This window comes from Xyrauchen texanus, chromosome 14, assembly GCF_025860055.1.
Source record: "Xyrauchen texanus isolate HMW12.3.18 chromosome 14, RBS_HiC_50CHRs, whole genome shotgun sequence".
Taxonomy (NCBI): domain Eukaryota; kingdom Metazoa; phylum Chordata; class Actinopteri; order Cypriniformes; family Catostomidae; genus Xyrauchen; species Xyrauchen texanus.
The window spans coordinates 19,951,840-19,978,154 of record NC_068289.1 but is presented as its reverse complement, the minus strand read 5'-3'; the positions used below and the strand labels follow the sequence as shown (position 1 = coordinate 19,978,154).

The following is a 26,315-nucleotide window of genomic DNA, read 5'->3' as shown; positions in this document are numbered from 1 at the left end:
ATCAAATCAAATCACTTTATTGTCACACTACCATGTACACAAGTGCAACAGTAGGTGAAATTCTTGTGTGCAGTTCCGAGCAACATAGCAGTCATGACAGTGACGAGACATACCAATTACAGTAAACAACATACTTACACAACACAATTTACATATCAAGTGTACACATACTTACACAACACAATAATTATATACAATGTACAGTAAACAATACACACAATATACAATACAATAAGTAAGGAGTATATGAAATCATATATATATATATATATATATATATATATATATATATATATATATATATATATATATATATATATATGTATGAAGTAGTATATTGAGGAGAATATGTTGACAGTCCAGTGTGAGATATAAGATTAATAAAGTGCAGTGCTAATTATTGATCCTGATAGATCAAGTGTTCAAAAGTCTGATTGCTTGGGGGAAGAAGCTGTCATGTAGTCGGCTGGTGCGGGTCCTGATGCTGCGATACCGCCTGCCTGATGGTAGCAGTGAGAACAGCCCATGATTCGGGTGGCTGGAGTCTCTGATAATCCTCCGAGCTTTTTTCACACACCGCCTGGTGTATATGTCCTGGAGGGAGGGAAGCTCACCTCCGATGATGTTTCTGGCAGTTCGCACCACCCTTTGCAGGGCTTTGCAGTTGTGGCCGGTGCTATTGCCGTACCAGGCGGTGATGCAGCCAGTCAGGATGCTCTCTACAGTGCTGGTGTAGAACCGTGTGAGGATGTGGTGGTTCATTCCAAACTTCCTCAGCCGTCTCAGGAAGAAGAGGCGCTGGTGAGCCTTCTTCACAACGGCCTCAGTGTGGACGGACCATGTGAGTTCCTCAGTAATGTGGACACCGAGGAACTTGAAACTGCTGACTCTCTCTACCGGTGCTCCATTGATGGTGATAGGGCTGTTGATTCGTGCACGCTCTGATGACGCGGCCCGGAATGCCGTCTGGACCCGCGGCTTTACGGATGTTCACCCGTCGGAAGGATCGGGTTACATCCACAACAGAGACGGAGAGTGAATCAACCTCTGTAGCGTCAGCCGCGAGTGAAAATGCCGCGAGGGCAGTGATGTTGTCCTCGAAACGAGCATAAAATGTATTAAGTTCATCCGGGAGAGATGCAGCAGTGTTCACGGCGGCGTCTTTATTCCGTTTGTAGTCCGTGATGGTATTAATTCCCTGCCACATACTTCTAGAGTCAGTGGTGTTGAAATGACCTTCAAGTTTGTGCCTGTACTGGCGTTTGGCTTCACTGATAGTGTTACGGAGGGCATAACTGGCTTGTTTACGCTCCTCCGTGTTAGAAGAATTAAAAGCGGAGGACCGCGCATTGAGTGCCGCGCGAACCTCGCCGTTAACCCATGGTTTCTGGTTGGGGTATATCCATATTGTTTTGGTTGGAACAACATCCTCTACGCACTTCCTAATGAAACACGTTACGCTGTCAGCGTAAACCTCGATGTCGTCATCAGAGGCGGACCGGAACATCTCCCAGTCCGTGTGATCAAAACAGTCTTGTAGCGCAGAGTCTGATTGGCCCGACCAGCACTGGATCGTTCACAACTGTGATGATGACCGCTGTGAATTCCCTCGGTAGCCAGAATGGTCGACACAGAAGCATGAGATATTTCAGATCAGGAGAGCAGAAAGACTTGATGAAATGTACGTTCCTCTGATCACACCATGATTTGTTGATCATAAAACATACACCACCACCTCTGCTTTTACCTGAGAGGTCTTTCGCTCTGTCCGCTCGGTGCACGGAAAAGCCTGTGATTTCGATGGCCGAGTCTGGAATCTCCGCAACCAGCCAGGTTTCTGTAGCAGTCCCTCGTCTCTCGTTGGAAAGAGATCCGCGCTTTCAGCTTGCAGAGTTTGTTGTCCAGAAACTGAACATTATAGTAGTAGTATGCTGGGTAGCGGGGGGTCGATTTGCACGACGTCTTACTCTGATGAGAACGTCAGACAATATCCAAGACAAAAAAATAAAGAACTGTAAACAGAACAAACAATAAACCGCAGGGTTGTATCGGAGCTCGCAACGCAGCAGCCATACTCTGCGCCATCTTGAGTCCGCCGAAGTCAGAGAGAGAGAGAGAGAGAGATCTCGCTCACGTGGTGCCACAGCAAGCACAACACGAGCCCTGCTTAATGAGTGACAGAACTAAACATTCAAACGTAGCCTGGTTACACTTTAGATCTGTGATATTAGTCTGATTTTATTTTAGATTTCGCCTTCCAAAGATTATAAAAAGAATATTTATACATAAGCCGCATTCTGTCTAGCACAACTTCCTTCCCTTCACAGCGGTGCACTGACATTTCTCCCTAAAACTCAAACTTAACGTCAGAATTAGCACGATCGGTGATTGTTGTAAAATGCAGTCTAGCTACTGTTGCTAAATTGCGGGACGCATTTAATAATAAAAAGAGCGCAAGAGATACTGTTCCAAAGGTGGCGCGCGCTCCGAAACAGACCGCAACGAGACAAGCAAAGCATAGGCTACTTTGGGTTTCATGTACGCGTCTAAACGATCAACTATACACAAAAATATGTCAAAACGACCGGCTTGGAGATTCACTTAAACACAGTTTATTTCTTAAATGGATGTAGTTATGGAAATAGTTGGGAGAAAATATGGTGCATCAGGAGTCTATTAGACCTGAACTCGGTCTTAAAGGGGAAGCAGTCTAATAAACATGCTGACGATTGAGCCATTATTGCGAATCAAACAACAAAAGGCAAAGAGAAAATCACTTACATTTGAATGAATAACTTCTGCATTAATAAGCATTAATCTACTATGCAGTGTTATTTTACAATTGACTACTTTATTAGATTTCTTTTTAGACCACACCTGAACAGTAATGTTAGTAGACCTTCCTGAAATCACTGTGCCTATATAACGTTTATCTTTGTGTAATTGTTTATCTTTGTTAATATATATATAATATAATAACCCTCAGTTACTGGGATTTTCACGCACAACCATTTCTAGGGTTTACAAACAATGGTGTGAAAAGGGAAAAACATCCAGTATGCGGCAGTCCTGTGGGCGAAAATGCCTTGTTGATGTTAGAGGTCAGAGGAGAATGGGCCGACTGATTCAAGCTGATAGAAGAGCATCTTTGCCTGAAATAACCACTCGTTACAACCGAGGTATGCAGCAAAGCATTTGTGAAGCCACAACACGCACAACCTTGAGGCGGATGGGCTACAACAGCAGAAGACCAAACCAGGTACCACTCATCTCCACTACAAATAGGAAAAAGAGGCTACAATTTGCAAGAGCTCAACAAAATTGGACAGTTGAAGACTGGAAAAATGTTGCCTGGTCTGATGAGTCTCGATTTCTGTTGAGACATTCAGATGGTAGAGTCAGAATTTGGCGTAAACAGAATGAGAACATGGATCCATCATGCCTTGTTACCAATGTGCAGGCTGGTGGTGGTGGTGTAATGGTGTGGGGGATGTTTTCTTGGCACACTTTAGGCCCCTTAGTGCCAATTGGGCATCGTTTAAATGCCACGGCCTACCTGAGCATTGTTTCTGACCATGTCCATCCCTTTATGACCACCATGTACCCATCCTCTTACGGCTACTTCCAGCAGGATACTGCACCATGTCACAAAGCTCGAATCATTTCAAATTGGTTTCTTGAACATGACAATGAGTTCACTGTACTAAAATGGCTCCCACAGTCACCAGATCTCAACCCAATAGAGCATCTTTGGGATGTGGTGGAACGAGAGCTTCATGCCCTGGATGGGCATCCCACAAATCTCCATTAACTGCAAGATGCTATCCTATCAATATGGGCCAACATTTCTAAAGAATGCTTTCAGCACCTTGTCGAATCAATGCCACGTAGAATTAAGGCAGTTCTGAAGGCGAAAGGGGGTCAAACACAGTATTAGTATGGTGTTCCTAATAATCCTTTAGGTGAGTGTGTGTATATATATATATATATATATATATATATATAAAAAAAAGAATGGTTAAGAATAATGGTTTAAAGTACCGGATCGATAAGCACTATCGGTAAGAGTAGTAATACCATTAAAACCTTAACGATACCCTTACCAATTAAAGCTGCATTTGGATCTCAACCTTCGTGTCTCGGAGCAGTTCGTAACACCTGCTTTGTTTATTTAATATATATGTTATACATTATTTATACAATATGTTTTTACATTATACATTTTTAATTTAAGTGTACAAGTGCAGATTGGTCAAGTGTTCAATAAATGTATTTGTTGAGACATTTTGTCTATCTTAAGTAATTATTTGTGTTACATTTTATCTTTCAAATAAGAGGTTAAAAACAAGCACATATCGGCCAAAATAAATCGGCAGCATTAATCGGCCATAGGCCGACCCGGATTTCAAAAGATAGGCATCGGCCTGAAAAAACCCATATCGGTCGACCTCTAATTATGTCATAGATGCTGTCCATAGAGCATAACTTGTTTTGAACATGAAACATTCCTTTAGTGGAAAAGCCAAATGTCTAAAAACCCAGCAGGTTTTCTGTAAACTCACCTGTGCCACCAGCAAATTTATGGTGAAAATATGTGGAATTCTACAAAACTTCCTGCTTAGTAGCATTACTGCAACACTCCACACCTGCAGAGACAGAAAGAACAACAACAGAACATTTCAGAGAATGTTTAAGATGTTATTATAAGAAAACAAAAATTAAAACTTTGAACATCTGAACTGAACATCCATTTAAGTTCAGTCATGAAACTCTACACGGTGCAAGCTAACAAGTACTTTGAAAATGTATCTGGAAAATGCCAATCATCTGCTGAACACAAACAAAGATATTAGAAGAATATCTCAGCTCTGTAAGTCCATACAACAGAAGTCAACAGGGTCCTTTGAAGCTCCAAAAAGAACATAAAGGCAGCATAAAGTAGTCCATGTGGTTTAATTAATGTCTTCTGAAGTAATCTAATCAGTTGAGTGAGAACAGACCAAAATGTAACTCCTTTTTCACTGTACATCTGCAGTCTACAGAACGATCAGGATTTCAAGCTCAATTGCACTTTATAGTAAAGTTCACTATGCTAGATGGCGCTAGAAAATGTAACTGAGCTTGAAATAATGATCGCAAAGGAGACTTACATTTACAGTCAAAAGGATTTATATATTGATCTGTTTCTCACCAACACCTATTATATCACTTCTGAAGATATGGATTTAACCACTGGAATCTTATGCATTACTTTTATGCTGCCTTTATGTGCTTTTATGCTTTATGTGGAGCTTTACATTTCTGGCCACCATTCAATTGCATTGTATGGACCTACAGAGCTGAAATATTCTTTGCAGAAGAAATTCAGTCATACACATCTGGGATGGCATGAGGGTGAGTAAATGATGAGAGAACATTCATTTTTGGGTGAATTATACCTTTAATTGTTTACTTCCAAAAGATCAGTTTAGTGATGATGTATAATGATTTATTGAAATTCATATGGATACAACGGGGATTAAGTTGTCCTTTGTCACTTTGCCCATATTCACCCTGTATGGTAAAATTTGCAACATTTACAATCCACATTAAACATGATAATACAACTTAATAGAGGCAACACAAGACTGCCTTAAGAAATGTAATGATGTTAAACTTTTTAAATGATACCAGTAAACATTCAGCTTTGGCAGCCATAAAAAAATACTGAAACTAAAATGTAAATAAAAACAAACTAAACTGACTCTTAGAAAACAAAAAATAATCTAAAAGAAAAATAGTGAAAACTAACAAAAACTCATTTGGAATGACAAATTGAATATAAAATATAATTAAAATATAATAACACTGTGTCGAGCACATATAGACGAGGAGTGCACCAGATCTAGTATGAGATTCCGCTCCAATTCAGACCCAGCTTCTGCTCTCAAGTGTTCTTAAGAGTTCATTGGGGTCTGAATTTAGAGTCCATGGACTCATAAATATTGGAAATTAACCCCTTTTTGTCCGCATTGAGAAAGAGAAGGGAGTCCATTTTAGAATCGGGGGGAAATTAGGGAATTGGTACAAAATGCATTCGTTGAAAGAAACAACAAATGTGAGTGTAGGAAAGATAATTTTTAGATAATAAATCTGCAAAGGATAAAAACATTCCTGTGTTGCAGAGGTGTTTGATGGTACCAAGACCCTTAGCAGATCAGTCACGGATAACTGGATCCAAACAAGGTTGAAAAGAGTAATGGTTCAATATAGGAGCCAAAACAGATGTTCTGTTCAATCCAAAGTGCTTCCTTAATTGGCCCATATTTTAAAGGTATTGGTAACCACTAGGTTGTCTGAGACATCTTTGGTAATTAAAGGAAGCTGGGAGCAAACCACATGTTGAGGATGTTGAGGAAATGTGTTGTTCAAACTCAAACTTTTCCTCACTACGTAGCCAGATTGTTTTGCAAGGGCAAATAATAAAATGAAAGGAGGGCAGCCTTGGCATGTATATTGTGTTGCATTAGTATGCATGGATGCAACAGGGAAAGATAATAAAATACAGATCCATGACATGAAATTAAAACCGAAACCAAACTTTTTTAAAACTAAAAATTATTTAATTTCAGAACTACCCATCAACACTATCAAATGCTTTCTCAGCATCAAGGGATAGAACAACCTCAGCACTGTCAGAACAGGGGGAGAAAATAATGTTGAGAAGCCTTCTAGTATTATAAAAAGAATGTCTAACCAAACATGAAACCTGTCTGGCCAGAAGAAATTAAGGTGGGCATCACTTGCTGGAGACGGTGAGTGAGGACCGTAGACAAAGTTTTTAAATCCACCTTTAGAATGGAAATCGGCCTGTAACTAATAGAAGGTAGAGGGTACTTGTCTTTAAGTTATAATGAAATAGACGCCTCTAACATAGTTAAAGGGAGCTGACTTGAGAGAAATGCCTCATTATACACTTGGTAAAATTGGGGCTAGCAGAGAGGAGAAAGCTTTGTAAAATTTGACGGGCCAGGAGATTTGCTGCTTTGCAGAGATTAAATTGCCACCTGCACCTCTGCAATAGATATAAGCTTACCCAGATAATTGGCAAGGCCCTCATTAACTCTAGGATATTTTAATTGGTTAGAGGGTAAGGGCTATTCCAAATCTGCAAACAGCTGCTTTTTTACTTAAAAGGTTAGGAGCAAGCTATACTCTTAGTAAGTTATAAAACTTATGTGTGAAGGGGCTGAAGAATATTAAAAATCAAGTCTAGAAAGTTGGTTAGATATTTCAGTCATTCTGGAAGTCTTACACTTCCTAAAGAGACAGTAGAATGCAATTTTCTGTCCATGCATGTAGGCCTTAAATGCCTCCCACAGTAGGCCACTGCTGAAGTTAGGTGTCATGCATGAGATGTAAGAAAATCAGTCAAAGTTATCAGACAGCAGACAAGCCTATCTGCTTAGCATAAGACTCCACGACTCTAGTACAGTTGACAAAGCCGTATGTTTTGACAAAGATCTATTAAATACTGTACTTTGAATTTCAAATTAAAATGTTCCCTTAAAAATACATAGTGACTATCAAAAGAGTGTGTGGTCATCCCAGTTAGGACCATAAATACATGCCAATACCACTGGAACAGTCTGCAAGGTGCCTGATAGGATCACACCAACAATTATTGTACAAAATCACTGATGCAGGTTCAAAAGCAATGACTCTGTGGATAAGAATGGCTGCCCCCTCTTGCCCTCTCAGAGAACTTAGAGTGAAAACAGTCACCAACCCATGGCCCCTTAATACGAGAGACATTCAAAGTGTGGAGATGAGCTTCCTGAAGGAAAAGAATGCCTCCTTTAAGAAACTGTAAATGTGCAAGAACTTCCTTGATCTTGGTGACTGTAAAAAAACAGATATTTGTACTAGCCCCTATTGTTCTGCCAGCCATCTTGACAGTGTCCTGTATCTTTTGCAGATCCCTGATTCAATAGATAATGGCTGGAGAAGAAGAAAGAACACAAAACTCTTATGCATCTCTCCAGACACATTTTCTCATTTCTTCAACTGTATTCATATATTTGGGTCTCGCCTCAAATGCCACATAAGCCACAGGGCTAGTTGCATTACCACTGTCACTCCCGGGGCTTCATCGTGCCTTCTCTGGGATCATGGAGGGTGTACTTGGACATTGTCCCACTGTAAGTGGAGAGACCACTCGGGACACTATGGCAGTTACAGTCAGTGAGTTGTCAACGCCAACTTATCTTGCTAGCTAGCTAATATTTACATTCGATATAAACTCGATATTCCAGACATGAAATCATTCAGACATGGATTAAATACATATGAATGACAAAATCAGCCTCCTCTGACCAAATCCACAATTACTGATGTTGCTGTATTTGTACTTTTTTTCTTTTCCTGTGAATTAAGAACCCCAATCATTAGCCATTTCAATTCCACATCTTTGTAAGAATTTACTTGTTTCTGATTTGCATATAACATGATAACATGATCACAGTTGCCTGTGAAATGGGTGGGTTGTCTGACATTGGCACCAGGACGGCGTATTAAGGGCAGGTTTTAGGGCAACGCTGAGGGGCTATTGCCCCGATGGTGGGAGCACAGATCGATTTTGGTCTCGTGGCCCGAGGGCCGGAGCTTTCAGTTGGCCAGATGATAACCCTGGCTCATACTGTCCCGATAATGAAAAAGCAACTATTGAGTACCAACAAGACCCCAGCACTGAAGACAGGTGATGAACACAGTATTGCATCAGGGTTGCAAAGCCTACAAGTACAAAAATACCATAAACCACAAACACACAAATAGGCAGCACCCCAGACTGATATGTGAAGTGAATATATCAATCATATGTGAAATATGTGTAGTTAACAAAAGGAACGAATGGTCAAACAAAAAAATGAAGTGCATTACTAAACAAAAGTAACTTTAACCTGCATGAGTTCACTGGAAAACCCCAGGTTTTTAAATCTAATAGTAAAGAAATGGAGGCAAATGACTGACCCAAATGAGATGGCAAAATGTCCATCAGAACGCTTAAACGATACGCGTATCAATCAGCTGTAAAGTTCTGGTTGTTAGGGAAGCCAAGTAATGCTTGCCCTCCACCACTAAAGCAAATCACTTCTTATCTCCATCCTTGATAGTTATGCAGAGCCTGGCAGGGTACAAGAGAGCCAGTTTGAGTCCTTATACATCTCTATCATGCCATTATGGTATTGGGACCGCTGATGCAGGACCTCGGAGCTGTAGTCCTGGTCCTCGATACTGCAGCTCCCCTGGCTTTATGTGGGCCTCTCAGATGACTTTATCCTTTAGTTTTTTTTTGGCTTTAAGCTTTGTTACAGATGGCTTAAAAACTCTCCACGTGCTCACCCAAAAAGTCTGATTTGGATTCAAGCGAGGCAAGTCGGAGTCCACTGTCAGTCACAGTGGTCTGAACACGATCAAGGAATGCTTCTAAAGATGAGATAGCAGTGATAAAAGATAGCCACGGCTTTTCTGTGCTCCTCCAAAAAGCCAGATAATGCAACCATGTCCAAATTGTTTCAAGCTAATTTTTTTTAATGGATGCTACTGCTATTAGTGGTGCACGGATCAAGAAATGTTAGAACTTAGAACTGAAAGATCGACCTATATATATAATTTTTTTTAAGTGCACTTTGCCACACTTTTGCAAGTGATCCGTTTAGTGAGAAATCAGTAGTATCTATGATTTGATTTCCACCTTGGCATTTTCTTTTGTAACTAATTATTAAGCAAATGCGTGAAGACCCGATGCCGTTAAGGTTAAACTTTTACAGTATATCTGTTATAAGTGATGTTGCAGCAACATTAATCTGATTTAAATTGGGATCCTCACAGAATAGTGCTGGGATGAGTGACTGATGAGGAGATATTGAGAGAAACTGGACAGCGTTCTTGTATTATTGACACCGAGAGCAGGCATGTTGAAGGGAGTGAAGCTAAAAGCACTCATTATCGCTCAAACATTCACCACACATGGTCTGATTGTCATGACTCACGTTACATCACGTATACTCGGTTTATTTGTTGTTTAATTCCTTTTTAAACCAGTTAGCAGTATCTTTATCCTCTCCATGCTCACTTTGCAGCAAGTCAGAATTACCGTAATAACTTATTATGACCAGATGATGTTACAGGGTTGGTTATACTTGCTTAAACACTTGAATATTCCATTGGCTTGAGCCTTACACCACACTTCAGTTTATGGTTCCTTTTTTGCTCTTCATTTTTCTAGAATTGCAAGAGGAAGGAAGTGTGTGTCATAAACAGCAGCATTTGAGCATGACAACATCTGAGATTGACCAACATCTTCACACAAACAAAAAACCTGATAGAAGTTCTTGAACAGCTTTTTCAATTATGACACCATCTGAAGATGACCATTTCAAATCCATTTATCACATTTCAGTGTGTACATCAGGGCCGTGCACAGTGAAAATAATGCATTTTGATAATTAGAATTAATGCTAATTCTACAACTGTTGTTGTTGCTGTTATAACTAGTGTTCCATTCAAAGATTACCATGTCTATCTTACTCCTTATCAAACAAATATTCAAATGTCATGACTGCTTCATAGTTTATGGTGCTGTGTTAACAGTTCTGCTTGAGAGGAACAGTGTAATATATCTGGATGCAATGTGTTGGATGTGCGTTAGTGTAAACCCTTAAATGAACCCTTGTTCATTCTCTTCAGATTGAGTTTCAAATACAGCTGATTTTGAGGGGCTGCACGAAGTTAGTCAATAAGAACAGTGGCCGTTTAATCAAAGTTTTAAGAAAGCACTGAGGCGAAAACTGAGCGTTTCAGACAGAGGGCCAGAAACAGGATGGAAAATTATCATACAGTACTAAATTATGTTGATAACAGTGTTCATCAGCCCTGTATTACTCACCCAAAGCGCCTGTAAAGAAACTATGGTGGAGAGAAGGTAACCGGGACCCATCAAATGCATCTTTCGCTGTCCAGCAAGATTATTTACATTATAATATGATAAATATTAATCTAAAATGGCTGCCCTACTCAACATGTGCACCTTTAACCGCTAGAGGGCACCCCACAATCACACGTCGCTGACTGAAGCTCTGAATGGAGATTGTTTCATAACACACACTTGTGCTGTTTTGTAATAGAGCAAATAGAGATTTTAGATGTAATAGAGATTTTATTCCTAAATCAATTAATCAGAACACAAGCTCAAACAACCTGTAAAGTTAACAGTTATTTTTTATTCTTCCAGTCCAGTTTACTGTTATTTTAACAGTAAATTAGTTAAACTATTTTAAATGCACTTTGCAGAGACAACCACCCTCCACTTCACGTCACATCACGTCGGGTGGTTGCAGGACGTCGTGCATTTAAAACCATTTAACGCACACCTAGCAGTGGATTATCCCTTACATATATAAGTAGAAATGTTTTTCTTAATTAGATTCTGAATTCATGACACTAATGCGCTAAGACACTATATGCGGCCATAATATGCACCAATTCCCCTCTATTACAGCAATTTATGATGACACTGATACTACTGTAAAGATAGGTTTATAAAAGAGTGTTAATATTCTGAACACAGGCAAAAGAATAGTGATATAGGCATATCTTACTTTGGGCAGAAGTGTGAATGGCTTTTGCTGAAGATGGCATATTAGTGAATGAATGTTTGAGTATGAGTAGATTTCATTCCTTTTGTAGACTAAATAATCGAATGACATGGTGTGTTCATGTTGAATGCTGACTGAAAAATGAAAGCACAGTAGGTGAAGCTTCATGTCACACCAACCAATGACATGGACCAATGGCAGAAGAATGTGTTTAGCAGCGGGTTAGAAGTTTTCCTAAAAGTTCGCCCAGACGAGCGGTTGCGAACCACTGAAATGAACACAAAAAACCCTTTTTGGCCAGATTTTGTTTTAAATGAAGACATCCACGTTTCTTTGATTTCATATGAAGTATATCTGGGACTTTAGTTTACATGTAAAGGACTGTATCTTTTACTTGAAGAGTGAAATTTATTATAATGAAATGATGTTTAATAAAATAATAATTTTAAATATTATATAATAATGATATATTAATAAAAAATTTGTTCTTAAAATAATTATGTAGTAACAGTTTTTTTAAAAGCAAGAAGGCACTAAAGGACTTGCTATATTGTGAACATGGTTTATCTGATCATTAAACTAAGACCTTGAAACAGAGTCTTCAACAAACCCGGATTAGTCTGCCATCATTACAGACTTCCGACAGCATGAGAATCCATTTACTCACGGTTTCCACGACACCTGTGGTAATCCTGTTTTTAACGCACATTTAACTTAATCCCATAATAATCACCTGCATTAAAGGAGCAGCAACACAAACAAATTCCCCCACCGCCAGGTTGAGGGACAATTACATTATCAACAAACTGTAGCAGATCATGTTTTTAAGAGGAAGCAGAGTGAGACAAAATAATGAGGGTGAAAGAAAGAGAAATGAAAACAGAGATCTTTCTGTGGGTGAGCGTGTCGACACTCACCAGCGCAAAGAGGCTGATAATGCTGATGTTGAAGCTCACGTTCTGTAAAGCTGACGCTAGTGGCGTCGGGTCCATCCATGGGATTGTCAACAGCCAGGCAGACACATACATGATGGGAGCAGAGAGAAATGTGCTGATAACCATACCCGAGGTCACCTACAGGTGGACAAATATTTCAAAGAAGAGGTGATGATCACTTAATATCACGATTGACAATTCATGTACAGTGGCTCCAACAAGTATTTGGATACTTGAGTAACACTTAAAAATGAAGGTCATTGCATAAGATAACAAATGATGCAAGAGCTTTTCTCAGAACTTACTTTTTACAATGACTTTTAATCATCTGCGTAGGGTTTCACCTAAGTATACGTCGGTCAGACGCGAATGCTGAGCATCCGCTTACAGGATGTCACGCAAATATCGTCATCAGCAGAATGTGCGAGCACTGAACGCCACAGCCCGATTTTTCTAACCATGCGTCTATGAGCATGTATTCATCTGGAGTTATTTGCACTAATTAGTGGGTCCACAAGGTGGCAACACTTAAATTTTGAGCCGTTGCTGTCACAAAGAAGCACTAGAAGAAGATGTGTAATCGCCGCTAAACATCAGGAGTGCATCAATGAGCCTTGGGCGGCCAATATCCTGTCACCGGTTTGTGGTGTATTCCTCATCGGATCACTGTTGGTAGGTTCTCACCACAGCTGACGGGAGCACACCACAAGCCTTGCCGTTTCAGAGATGATCTGAACCAGTTGTCTGGCCATAACAATCTGTCCCTTGTCAAAGTCACTCAGGTCTTTACTCCTGCCCATTTCTCTTGCATTCAACACATTGACTACGAAAACTGATTGAAATGTGCCTTGTTAGAAGATGATCAATGTTATTCGCTTCACCTGTGAATGGTCATAATGTATTGGCTTATCAGTGTATATAGTTAAAATGTGAAAATAATCATATATGTCTAGAAGTCTGTCATGCAAAATATGAGCTCATAGATGTCATTCAATCAGTTTGCTTTTTAATTCCAACTGCTATTCCTAGTATGAGGTTTCAGTAACAACACTCAAATATTAAGTAGTGTATCAATTTCAACTTAGTGCTCATATACGCTATAACTAAAGTAAGTAACTTGCACATCAAGGTAAATGACAAGGTGATTTTAGTGGATGATAAAAGTCAGTTCCCCTCAAGTTAACACCGTTGTCCTAGCAGCGGAACCACAAGTGCAGTTCAGTACAATAACTACATGTTCCATGATGGAACATGTTCCACTAACATTTGACAACCACAAAGGGTCCACATCCTTTTTTGTCTTCATTTAGCAAAGTGTTTTTTGTGCAGTTTTTTTAAAGTGCTAGCTTTTTTTGTAAATAAATGGCACTTGCTTTCATACTGTATTTTGTTAACAGATGCAGTGGCATAAATGTTTAAGCGTGGCATAAAAGTCTAAATACATTTTGGGGCCATGATCATAAGCATAGGTGCAAAAATCTACCTACCACTTCCAGCTCCATATTGTAATGGGATGCATATATGGCCACACTAGGAGCTGTAGGGAAAACTCCGTACAAGAAGGCGTAGTTTGACAGACTTGTGTGGTTCACTGAGCTGGTGTTTCCACAGTCCAAAAACTCAACCATCCCTCGACAGATCAGAGGCATCACCAGCCTATGGAGGGCGATAATTTAAAGATTTACAAATGGAAAATGAGTAAAGCATTGATTAGACCAGGGGTCGGGAACCTAAGGCTCGCGAGCCACAAATGGCTTGCTAGGTTTCTCACCATTCACCAACACATGATCGTTTAAAACTTTCTAGAGGTAATTTACCTGCAGAAAGTGTGGGTGTGATTGCAAAGCTTGAAGTCATAGACACTGTTCTGATTTCCTTTTTCACGAATTTGTAATACAACCTACTCCTGGTGAACAAGGTTTAAAATTAACAAAAGCTGATTTTTCATGTGCAGTGGCGGGTAAATTTGCTAATGTACCAGCCACTCTGGAGGGCGACCTGTAAGACTTCTCAGAGTGATATATGACAAGAAATTAGACACAAAGATGTGAGGTTGACAAAACATGTGTGATTATATTTTGAAGAAAATCCGCCGATGCGCATCCGATTTGATACGTGTACGCAGCGAGCTCTGCTATTCATGAGTGCAATGAAAGTGCTTCTCCAAGACATGCACATGCATAGAGCTCTGGGCCTCGTTTCCCAATAACTATTGACCTTAGTGGTTAAGAGCATTTTCTATGTGCGCCTGGGGTGTGATATACTGTAGTGCCCACCACCCCTCAAATGCATCGAGGCTCAATCCAGTTCGCGAGCTCCTTTGTACAAATGCAGGTATTTCAAACGCAAGTAATTTTTTTACCTACAACAGGTGGGTGACCTGTAAGACGTCTCGGAGAGACACATGACAAGAAATGCTGTTAGTCACAAAGACACGCACTTGAAGAAATTATATTATATTTGTATTATATAAGAACAGACAAAAGAAAACCCGTCATTGCGCTTGTCTGATTCGCTGTTTGTCTAGTGCAGACATGGGCAACATACGGCCTGTGGGCCGGATCAGGCCCTCCACATGGTTTAATGCGTTTTTTGTGCAATCTGGCAACCAATCTGGAGTGCGCTTTTTCTATTACTCGCTAACAAACTTAGCGATCTGTAGTGCAATATTCTGCTCAAGGAAAAGTGTTATACGGCTACTCTGTGTCCATTCTTGAGGCTGCTTGTGATGTTTGGTGCTACTTTGCAGGTAAACCTTCTCAGTGATTAAATGAAATATAACAGTAGATCTTGGCTCATTGACATGCTAGCAAAAGCAAGCCAGAGAGGAAAATGTATATGTATTTCTTATTTGTGCAATTTAGAAATGTTGAAGACCCTTCGCACCTGTATGTTAATCTAACTCTTGCAGTAAATAGTCATGCAGCCGGTGTTATTCTGTTGTGTGCTGAAAGTCAAACCATTGAGGGGACCCACATCATGACCCTTTTAGCATGTAAACAGGTAATGTTTTAGAGAAAAAACAAGTAAACACGCCTGCTTTCCGAAAAACATTAAAAGTTCTATAAATTTTAGTTTTTTTTTGTTCTATTTTCTTTTCTTTAGGCAGCATAAACTTTATTACCAAAATGCAATACAAACACATTCGATAAGAACACACATTTGGCAGCTTTTGTTTTGGGAACAAATGGGAATTTATTAGGATATGTATTATGATGATTATTATTATTAACATCTTTACATTTATAACCGTCTTTAGTTCTTAATTTAATAAGCTATTAGTAATTTTTCACCTACTGTCATTGATGGAAACTTGTGTGATGGCAAATGAAAAGATGTGAAAAGACAAGAAATGTTGGAGACGGTAAATGTTTGGATTTGAGGTTGTTATATATATCTATATGATTTATTTATCAGTTCATTATTTTAATTGCTTTTCATTTTGTTTAAAGTGCAATTTGAATTTAGAAATGTATATTAAGATTTTTGAGATTCAATAAATATATTTTATTTTTTTAAGTAATATCATTAAAGCAAAAATATTCACCGACCCTTGGCAGGGGGGTTGACGATATAATTGGATTTTTACATATCGCCCAGCCCAAATGGGAATTGAACTTTTTCATGAACAATTTTAAAATGACGTAATTTTATGGAGACCCGTATAAACACATTCCATTTTGCAACATGTTACCCATTAATGTTTGCATATTTGTTTTCTTTTTGTGTTTTTGAGTAGTCAATTGGCACAATACAAATGTTATTATATTGTAAAACTTTGTTTTTATTTTAGTAAATTATTAGTTTGTGCTATTGCTCTTTCAAAAAAATGCATCAACCAAAAATAAAAAAAAATTGGCTCCTCAGTGAAAAAAGGTTCCTGACCCCTGGATTAGACATTTCAAAAGTGGTATTTGAAGTCTATCTATAGTCAATATATTTCCATTGAACAAAAGCCCATCACTCACATTCTCCATTCACAAGCATACACAAACAATTTGAATAATAGACTCACAGTTTTGCAGTGGTGAGTAGAATAAGAGCCACTACAGTAGAGCGAGTGAGCTTCTTCAGCTGACCCACCATGGATAGACCAAGATAAAACAGCGCTGCTCCTCCAAATGAGTTAGCCAGACCATCTATAAAGTCCTCCAAGAAGGGTGGGATTTTCTGGCCCAGCACGAAGTGAGAAATGACTCCGATCACCACCATAAACACAATAGGATTCTTGCAAACTTGAAGGACCACCAAACCCAGCACACGCAGCTTGCTGTGCTGGTGAGGTTCACCAGTCCTCCATCTCTGCACCTCACAGAAAGCAAAGCCCAGTGGGTTTAAAATCATGAGGGAGACAGGAGCCACCAGGTAGATATACTGCAGATACTCAGGATGGGTGTTTCGGTACAGAGCTTTCACTGTGAAGGTCACAGAGGAAATTATTGTTAGTTACACCAAAATTCAACATGAAACAGCATTTGCAAACCACTTTTCTTCTGTAATCTGACATATATCGGAGTGAGAAATATGCAATGAGGGGAACAAAATGTATCCATTGGGTAGTTGTGATTGGAAAAGTTATTACATTTTGATAAAAGATAACAAAGAATCATTCACAATAAATCCATTAAAGAAATATTCACAGGTTTAATACAAGTTAAGCTCAGTCGACAGCATTTGTGGCATAATGTTGATTACCAAAAAAATTATTTTGAATTTCGAAAAAAAGCAGTAAAGGCACTTACTGTACAATAGTGTATGGAGCCAATTTGAGGGTTTAACGACACTTATAATTTTAAACTCTGTTAAAACCCTGTATTATTTGAGCAGTTTATAGTATATCATTGTTTACTAGGGTTACAGGGTTTACAAAATTGCATTGTCATGGCAACAAAGTTGTAATAATGTATTTTAAGAGTGCTATGCCTTAAGCACAGCACTATGCGATACGTAGTACACGTAGAGTCAGTGGGCACGCCCATGAAGTTTTTATATTTCGGGCAAACTTGCACAAAGTCAAGTGGGTTGGTAAAATTGTGTGCGCAAAGCGCTAATAGGCTGGGTCAAGAGCAATTTAATTCTGAGGTTCTTTTCCGGTTATTGCACTGTCTGAGTCATATTATATATTCCATTTCCTGTACAGTCACATTGATTTAAATGAAGATAGCCTATTCATAAGAATTTGATAGTGTAAATGGGCTGTATCCATTGCATTCCCTGCTCTGTGACTGTATTGTTGTCTGCCTATATTGGACTGTTGGCTCTTAAATTAGTCTTGCGTCACCAGACCTATGATTACGGCACAGATCTGTGCTCTAGAGAAGCTTCAATTGTCCAGTAAAGCTGTGGGTGAGAAACAGATCAATATTTAAGACATTTTTTCCTAGAAATTCTTCTCCCTGCCCAGTAGTATGCAATAAGAATGTGAATCACCAAAAACAAAAGAAGAATGTGAGAGTGAAAGTTAAAGTGGAGACTGACTGAGCAGGGAGGAGAATTTATAGCAAAAATTTACTTACAGGAAGGTGAATCACACATCACTGGTAGATGGGAGGAGAATATTCAGCTGGTGCTCCAATGAAAAAAAATAAAATAATATATATATATATACACATATATACACACATGTAAATTTAACAACAGCTGGAAGGATGAATTTAATTTCATATCTTGAAGCCATATCGGCAATGGCCACGCCTTTTGCAAAGTGTGTTGCACTGAGTGTAATATCGGACACAGTGAGAAAAAACGACTTACCACATTAAATCACAATGGCACAATTTGTATGTATTTAGGGTCAAATATTTTAAGGAAAACTTTAGTGTAATTGAGCCAGTAGTGTATATTTTGGATCCAGAGGAGAATTGCAGCTTTCAGTATGTGCCTGTTCTTCAAACCTTACTGCAGTTGTTGAATAATAAAGACATTCTAAACAATGTATTGACTAAACATTCAAACACTTCACAGAAGGCATCCTTCCATGATGGTAAATATTTCAAGCTAAATAAGTTTCATGCTAATGAAGAGTTCAGTATTTCACTTGTAGGGGCCTATACTAATACTCTACGTAGACGACTTTGAAATCTGCAATCCTCTTGGAAATTTGTGAACAAAAATACATTCACAGCAGTGTAATGGGTACTTGCCGATGTACCATTTGAACTGAGATCACATCTAACATCAATTTATTTTGCTCCCCTTTGTAAACGAAACAATGTAAAAAAAAAAAATGGCTATGAAAGTGTTCTGGAGCCTCTTTTGGAAGATCTCACAACACTGGAGAAGGAAAGATTTTTTTTTGCCTCAGGTTAGTACAAATATCAGAGGTACTGTTTTTTCTGTTTCAGAAGAAAATCTTGGTGATCATTCTTTGAGTGGTCTTGTAGAAAGCTTTTCTGGACATTATATCTGTAGGTTTTGTATTGGAGACTAATCTGACTATCAGCAAAAGGAAGTGCGTTCAGGAGCTTTTCCTTCTAGAACAAAAGAGAACTATGATATACATGTTCAGTCTGTAAAGGGAAATCCTGCTCTGGTACACTGTTGTGGTGTGAAAAAGGGTTGTCCCATGGGAAATTAAGTTATTTCCATTGTGTAACAGGGTATTGTAATTTTTTGGAGCACTATCCTCCTGCCATCCTTAACAGTTCTTGCTTTTTCTTCCTTAGTTTTTTGTCATTTAATCTCTCACATCTTCAAGACACCCCACCACAAAATCCATTTATATTCATCCATCTGCACTGGCTTCTTCCTGTCCTTCTGCGCCATACGCAACATTTTCCAAGTTTTGTTTTATTCTTGCATCTATTTTGCATACATCCACAAATACAGCATTCTATACTGGCAAGGTTTCATTTCTCTTTTAATTCAATTGAATCAATTTTGACATTAAAGGGGACCTATTATGCAAAATTCACTTTTATATGGTGTTTGTACATAAATGTGAGTCAGCAGTGTGTGTATACAACCACCCAACAAATGTTAAAAGTCCACCCACTCCTCTTTCTTATATTTCAATTAATCAAAAACAGTGTGTCAAAATTTATGTTTTTTGTTTCTGCTCTAAAGTGACGTCACGTTAGATCAGGCCTCGCCCACAACTGGTGACGGACTCCACCCCATTATCATAGATCCTCCCCTGAGTGATCTACACACAGTCTGCCATATTTTCCGCACTGGAGCAGATACAGTGAGAAGAATAATGCCTCAGCTTCGTAAGCGCCATAAGTGTTCTGTTGTTGGCTGTAAAAGTGAACATAAGAGTCTTAATGTACTCCCGGTATCAGAGCCACTGTTTTGTTTTTGAAGGAAATGTGCCCCAAAACATATAAAAATGTAATAAGGTATATTTCAATGATTTCACAGCTTTCAAATATTTTAAAGTGTAAAATGTTTCATAAAAAAATAAAAAATGGAGTACATCATAGTTTAAGTTTTTGTAGTGCATAAAGATTGGACTGTGGAGCAATGGAAAAAGGTAATGTGGTCTGATGAGTCCATATTTATTCTATTCCAAAGCGATGGGCACATCAGGATAAGAAGGGAAGTGCATGAAGTGATGCACCCGTCATGCATAGTGCCCACTGTACAAGCCTCTGGAGGCAGTGTTATGATCTGGGGTTGCTTCAGTTGGTCACGTCTAGGCTCAGCAACGTTATGCTTAAATAAAGTCAGCTGACTACCTGAATGTACTGAATGTCCAGGATATAACATCAATGGATTTTTTTCTTCCCCAATGGCATAGGCATATTCCAGGATGTCAATGCCAAGATTCATCAGGCTCAAATTGTGAAAGAGTGGTTCAGGGAGCATGAGGGATCATTTTCACACATGAATTGGCCACCACAGAGTCCTGCCCTTAACCACGTTGAAAGTCTTTGGGATGTGCTGGAGTGGTTCAACTCTCCTGTCATTAATACAAGATCTTGGGCAAAAATGAATGCAACTCTAGACAGAAAATATTGTTGAGAAATTGTATAACGGTATCAAAGCAATACCACAATGAATGCGCAGTAATCAAAAGTAACTAAATATTAAGAGTATGCAACTTTTTTTGCCAGGCCGTGTATAAACTATACACATTTATACACACCAATTGAAAATATCGACTGTTTTACGTCCGTTTACATGCGCTCAAGTACATTGGGGAATCCCAGAGTTTGAAGTAAGAGGAAAACTATTGAAGCGAAATTCCATTGCAGTTTGCTGAGGAACGTTAAGGGCAAAAACAGAGCTCTGGAATATCTGTGAAGAAACTGAAGCAACAGAAAATAAAAGAGCCAAATCTTACTCAGATGCCATGGTTGTTATTTACACAAGCGCTGTGAGGAAATTAAATCGCTGTGGAGAAAGTTGCTTACTGACTGAGCCACATGTATATGGAAGTAAATTATTGGCTATAATATTATACAGAAAAGGTTAGTAAGTGATTTTATAACACTAAACTCATGTTAAAATGCATATAGTTTACGTTTTGTGGCTATACTTTTGAAATAGTTAGTATTTGAATGTTTACGGTTTGGCTCCATTCACTTTCATTGTAAGTGTGTCACTGGAACCAAGATTTTAGATTTTTTTTAAAGAAAAAGAGGGGAAATTGCAATTCAAAATAAATATGTGTGGTTAATCAATACAATGCCACAAATGCTGTCGATTCAGTTTAACTTGTATTGAACCCGGAATATTCCTTTGAACAGCTTTCTCTCCATAAACGGCTTTCAGGTGTCCATGTAAACGAGGTCACTGAGAAGATCAAAATGTTTACATAAATGTATACACACCTAGAAATATGATCAAGTTTTTTTTAAGATCTGTGGGTTTTGATTTATTTCCCATAATAATCATAATAAAGCATTTCACCCCATTAACAAAGTTCCTTAAAGGTAGAGTAATATTTCCCTAATTTAAAAAGTTTTACTTCAACAGAAATTAAAAATCATAACTACTTATTTAAGATGAAGACTCCAGTCATATCAGTCACTAGGGATGTCATGCTTTCCAATTGTCTCAGTTGGCCTCTGTTAAACAGTCTGGCTTAATTGCGATGGGAGACCACAAGAAGGTGATATAAAATGTTTATATCACACACACATACACACACACACACACCACACAAACAGGATGAGTTGAAGCGGCATAGTAGATGTCCACATTTATGAAGGCTTTTGTAATTCTTTAAGAATGAACTGAGTTACGTTGATGAGTTTGCTGAAGGCTATTGAAACTGGTGAAACTCCGCAAACTGAACGATTCGAAATTGCGATGTTTATTATGCAATTTTTCTGTTTATACAGTAGCCTTTAATAGGTATTTCATCTAAGTTGTCAAACCGCAAAACAACATACTTGTAACTGAAAATACATTCGCTCTATGAATGATACATATTCACAATAGATCATGCAGCGATGGCAAGAATAAATAATCTTTGTCCTTTGATAATGATTTGGGTCAAATTGTGTTCATACCATTGTATAAAATAAATAATTGTTTTGAATTTTAGAACGCTGCATGTCGTCCGCTAGATGCTTCTGGTATGCAATCCTCTTTAATTAACCCTGCTGCTCACAATTTACCAAAGTTGTGTTGAGAAATATGTCAGAAGAGACAAAGACTACTGTGCAATGAGCAACCCTATTTATATCTGAAAAAAAATCACGATATACATCATTAATCATCAGGATTATCAATGCTTTAAAAAGGCATTGATCTCAAGCCTATCAGTATCCTTATAAAATCGTTTTTATTCTTATGGGGAGGGTTCCCTCGTGGGGGCTGCCATGTTAGGATCACATGACCAGCCAAATCTAATTAACCTTCCTATTATTTGACACTTTCACTCATTGATTAAAGCAATCATGGCTAACTGTGAATACTACATTTCTACAATGACATCTGAAACTGAAATCTATTGATTCTAAATGATGCTGCAACCACAACACAAGGTGTCAGCGTAAGTCCAAGACAACTTCCACAATAACGTACAAAGTTGCCGCAAAAACTGCACCTTTTGAGCTTGTGGTTCCTTGGCACACATTAGTTAACCTATTTATGGCTTGTGCTCTTCTACTCACCTATGGGGAACCCCAGAGCGAAGTCATTACTCTGTGTGGCAAATATAGAGAACAGTCCGGCTTTGGAGAATCGCCTCTCTCTGTTTGCCACCAGAAGTGTGAGTACACTTACAAAAAAGAACACAGTCACTTTAGCCACCAGAATACTGAAGAAAAACGGCCAGATTACATCTCCAAAGTCCAACAGTACCATGTTTTTGAATAGCAGAGCAGGCAGCGCAAACTTGGACACAAAGTTACCCAGTCCTTTGGATTGTGTAGCCGTGATGATGTTTGCACGGCCAGCAACATATCCACATAGTATGATCCCAAAACATTCAAGCAGAGCTGGGAATAGTTTATCAATGGACATGATGGGTGGTGGGACAGTGGGGGATCCATCCCAGCTGGTGGAGATGGAGATATTGACCGAATGATCCATCCTGTGCTTGATCAAAGTCCCCTCATAGCAGTGTGGACGGGTCAAAAATTGTCAAATAATTGAACACTCTGAAAAGTAAAGAAATAGTGGTTCATTAGTTTATCCAAAAGACAAATTAGTGTGTTATTTCATTGGGTCACAAAAAGGAGTTTGAAAGGCTTCAAATTTATGTTTGAAAAACGAACATTAGTAGAACATGTCCAAAATTATTACTTCTGATCATTGTTTACAACATCTAGCATAATTTCTTTGGAGATGCAACTTGTTTTTGTTTTTTTCTAAATAATTAATGTCATGTAACATGTTCAAATACTATATGGGGCCACTGAATATGGGTCAATGATGTGAAACTTTTTTTTTTTTTTTTTTGTCTGTATCTATTTAGTTATTCAAAAAAACATTTTTGAATAAATATTATGAGTACACCACTTCTATGATGATGATTATTTCAATTACAGAGTTCAATTACTCATTTTGATATTTTCTGGGATTTCATGGTGTATAACTGTCCAGAGACAATAAAAAATCAAAGTCTCATTAAAGCTGAAATTCTCCAAAAAATATTGGCATGAGAATAATACATTATTTCTAAAAAAATAAATAAAATAATAATAATCAGTGAAACCATTTTGTTTTAAAATATTATTAATATTTGAAAAACTTTTGAACATAAAACAGAAAATGACTCATTTAGACCCTCATAACTGTGAATTAAAAAAAAATAATAATAATAATTATATATGTGGACATTTTTGCACATTTTGTTCAGGTAAAATGGTATAACCCTAAGAAAACGGATTGATAATTGTGACAAAAAAAAAAAATGCATCTTGATATTTGTAAAAAATAAATATATATTATTTGAAAGCTTTTTTTTGTTGTGTAATCTCACATGTACAAGGAAAGTACTTAAATCTTTCCTTGATGGTTAGAACACTTGATACATTTTAAAGTTATTTTTATTATATTTTTATTTTGTTTGGTAAAAAATGCTCTAAATGTTTTTCCAAACAATTTGAAACCAAATTGGACACAAAGTACATTTCTTTGACACTTGATACGTGTGTTTTAAACTAGATTTTCTGAAAGATTTCTCATTTTTGGATCACCTCGGACAGCCTTATTTGTAAAAGACTCATGCCTTTATACTCAAACTTTCATTTGCATAGACTGTATGTGTAGTCAAACTCTTTTTTGCATATTGCTTATGCATTGTGAATAACTTTATGTAGCACAGTGCATATGTGTCTAGTCCTGGCTACTGTGATGCAGCGGCTTAGCTAGACCTTGACTGATAGGGCTGAAGCTCCGGAACTTTTGTTAATAGCCCCGAATGTTCGGGTTTTTTAAGGATCGGGGAAAAAAAAAAGAAAAAAGAAAGGCTTAATGTTCATTACATCAGGGTACAAAAGCAACAAGGCAGGCTGCAATTCTGGCTTCAAATGTAAATTTATTCTGATCAGTAAGCCCCAACTGCATTGATTGACAGTTCACAATTTGAATTTTATCACTGTTTGTGCCAAGTTCATCAGACACATTACGAACACCTCGTGTGGGAGCTTTCTCTTTTCTCTCACATGAGTGCAGCTTTTCAGTATCAGAGGCACTGAGGTTTTATTATGCATGATTTTTTTCTAATATATAATCTATAAACTTCATTTCTGATCTTCATTCACAATCCACACACCAAGTACATTTCAGCGCATATGCCAGTCATCTTGTTCAGTTATTCTGGTTTTTATCAGGAGTCTGTATGTGCGAGTAAAGAATGTTTTATTTTTTTTAAATGGAATTTCCTCAAGCGCAACTCAGAACATCAGAATATCAGAACAGGGGGCTATGAGCCTAAATAGCACAACACATAGGTTTTAATATAATAATTCTCATGTTAAAGTCAAACAAATATTATCCAAAAACTGGTTCACATTTCCATGTCATGTGCTTGGAGTTAAACTGCTGTGTTTAAATAGCCTCTTTGGAGTGCCTTGATTTTTAAATAGATTAAAATCAGATGGTATTGAACTAGTCTAAATTATTGTATTTAAGTCTTCACACAAGTGTAAAAGGGGAAAAATCTTTTTTGTTGGGTTTTCCTCTCTAAACAATACTGTAACTGAGGGGAAGTTACCACATACATTCTCGCGCCTCCCTTAACAGGCGCCCACATGTTGAAAACTCCTGTACTAATGCACACCTCATTCAAGAACAGAAAGCTCGCAAATACCTCCCACAAATTCAGCTCGGTTGCATATCTAAGTTATCTCCCTGGTTAGTGTTGTAATGACCCAGATAATCCACTTTGCTGATGTCCACCACATCACTTTGATGTTACTTTCTTTTTGATTTATTCTCAAAATATTATGATACATTTCAATTGTTAAATGACTGACTGTTAGCATTAGTTTCTGAACAATTAACAGTCAGCTGTCAAGTTCTCGCTCTGATCCATAATTTTAATTAAAACGCGTTTGATCCGTTTATTGTGAGCCTTATGTTCGCTCATACAAAGTTCTGAACAGGTGTCAGTGTTGCGCTTAATATAATAATAATTATTTGACAGGTAGGGTGGTCATTTTTTAAGTCATGGAAGGAAGTATTCTTCTTATTTTAATATTATAATACTGCCTGTGGGCTAAGTCACGGAAGATATAAGTCTAGTGACGCCCCTGCTGTGATGTACCAAAAGGCAAAACCATGTCTGCCCTTCAAAAATACCATTGTACAACCATTTTAAAATAATCATGGTGGAACCATAAAACAAGATACTCCCCTCACAAACTCACCGGATCAGCCGATTCCTGGAAATCCCGCAGAGTTGCGCTGATCCGAACCGCCGGTTTGTGTCAAAATCATAAACAAATTTTCACTCATAATGTCTCAACCTGAACAGCTATCTCACATATATCCCTGGTCTTACGCAGCAACTCTGCTTCGTGTGTGTGGTAAAGTATTGTTACCTCATAGTAAACACACAGGGCTGCGGTGAATTGATCCTATACGCATCATGAAGTTCTCTCCAATCATACGCGTCTAGCACTCTGCGCATGCGCACACGAGCACACGGGCCTTGCACGTGGTGTTTTGGATAATAATTCAATTAATTTTATATGAAATCTCACGCTAAAATGTGGAGGAATATTCACATTACGTACGACATTTTCCTAATATATATTATTTGTATTTATTCTGAAAAAGCGATTTATCTTAAAAATATTTAAAAGAGATTTATCGCATTTGAACCGTTACAAAATACGAC

At 38.1% G+C, this 26,315-nt stretch overlaps 1 protein-coding gene across 1 annotated transcript in view; it reads right to left on the bottom strand.

Moving 5' to 3' along the window:
- gpr155a (G protein-coupled receptor 155a) overlaps positions 1-26,008 on the bottom strand; it is a 42,236-nt gene extending 16,228 nt beyond the window's left edge. The window contains exons 1-6 of the mRNA XM_052142332.1: positions 25,843-26,008; positions 22,639-23,127; positions 16,587-16,986; positions 14,059-14,227; positions 12,554-12,709; positions 4,563-4,646 (exon numbers count right to left, since the gene is read on the bottom strand). Of these exons, the coding sequence (XP_051998292.1) occupies positions 4,563-4,646; positions 12,554-12,709; positions 14,059-14,227; positions 16,587-16,986; positions 22,639-23,059 (1,230 nt within the window). The 5' untranslated portion in view covers positions 23,060-23,127; positions 25,843-26,008. The remainder of the gene's footprint in view (positions 1-4,562; positions 4,647-12,553; positions 12,710-14,058; positions 14,228-16,586; positions 16,987-22,638; positions 23,128-25,842) is intronic.
- Positions 26,009-26,315: the final 307 nt, after the last annotated feature.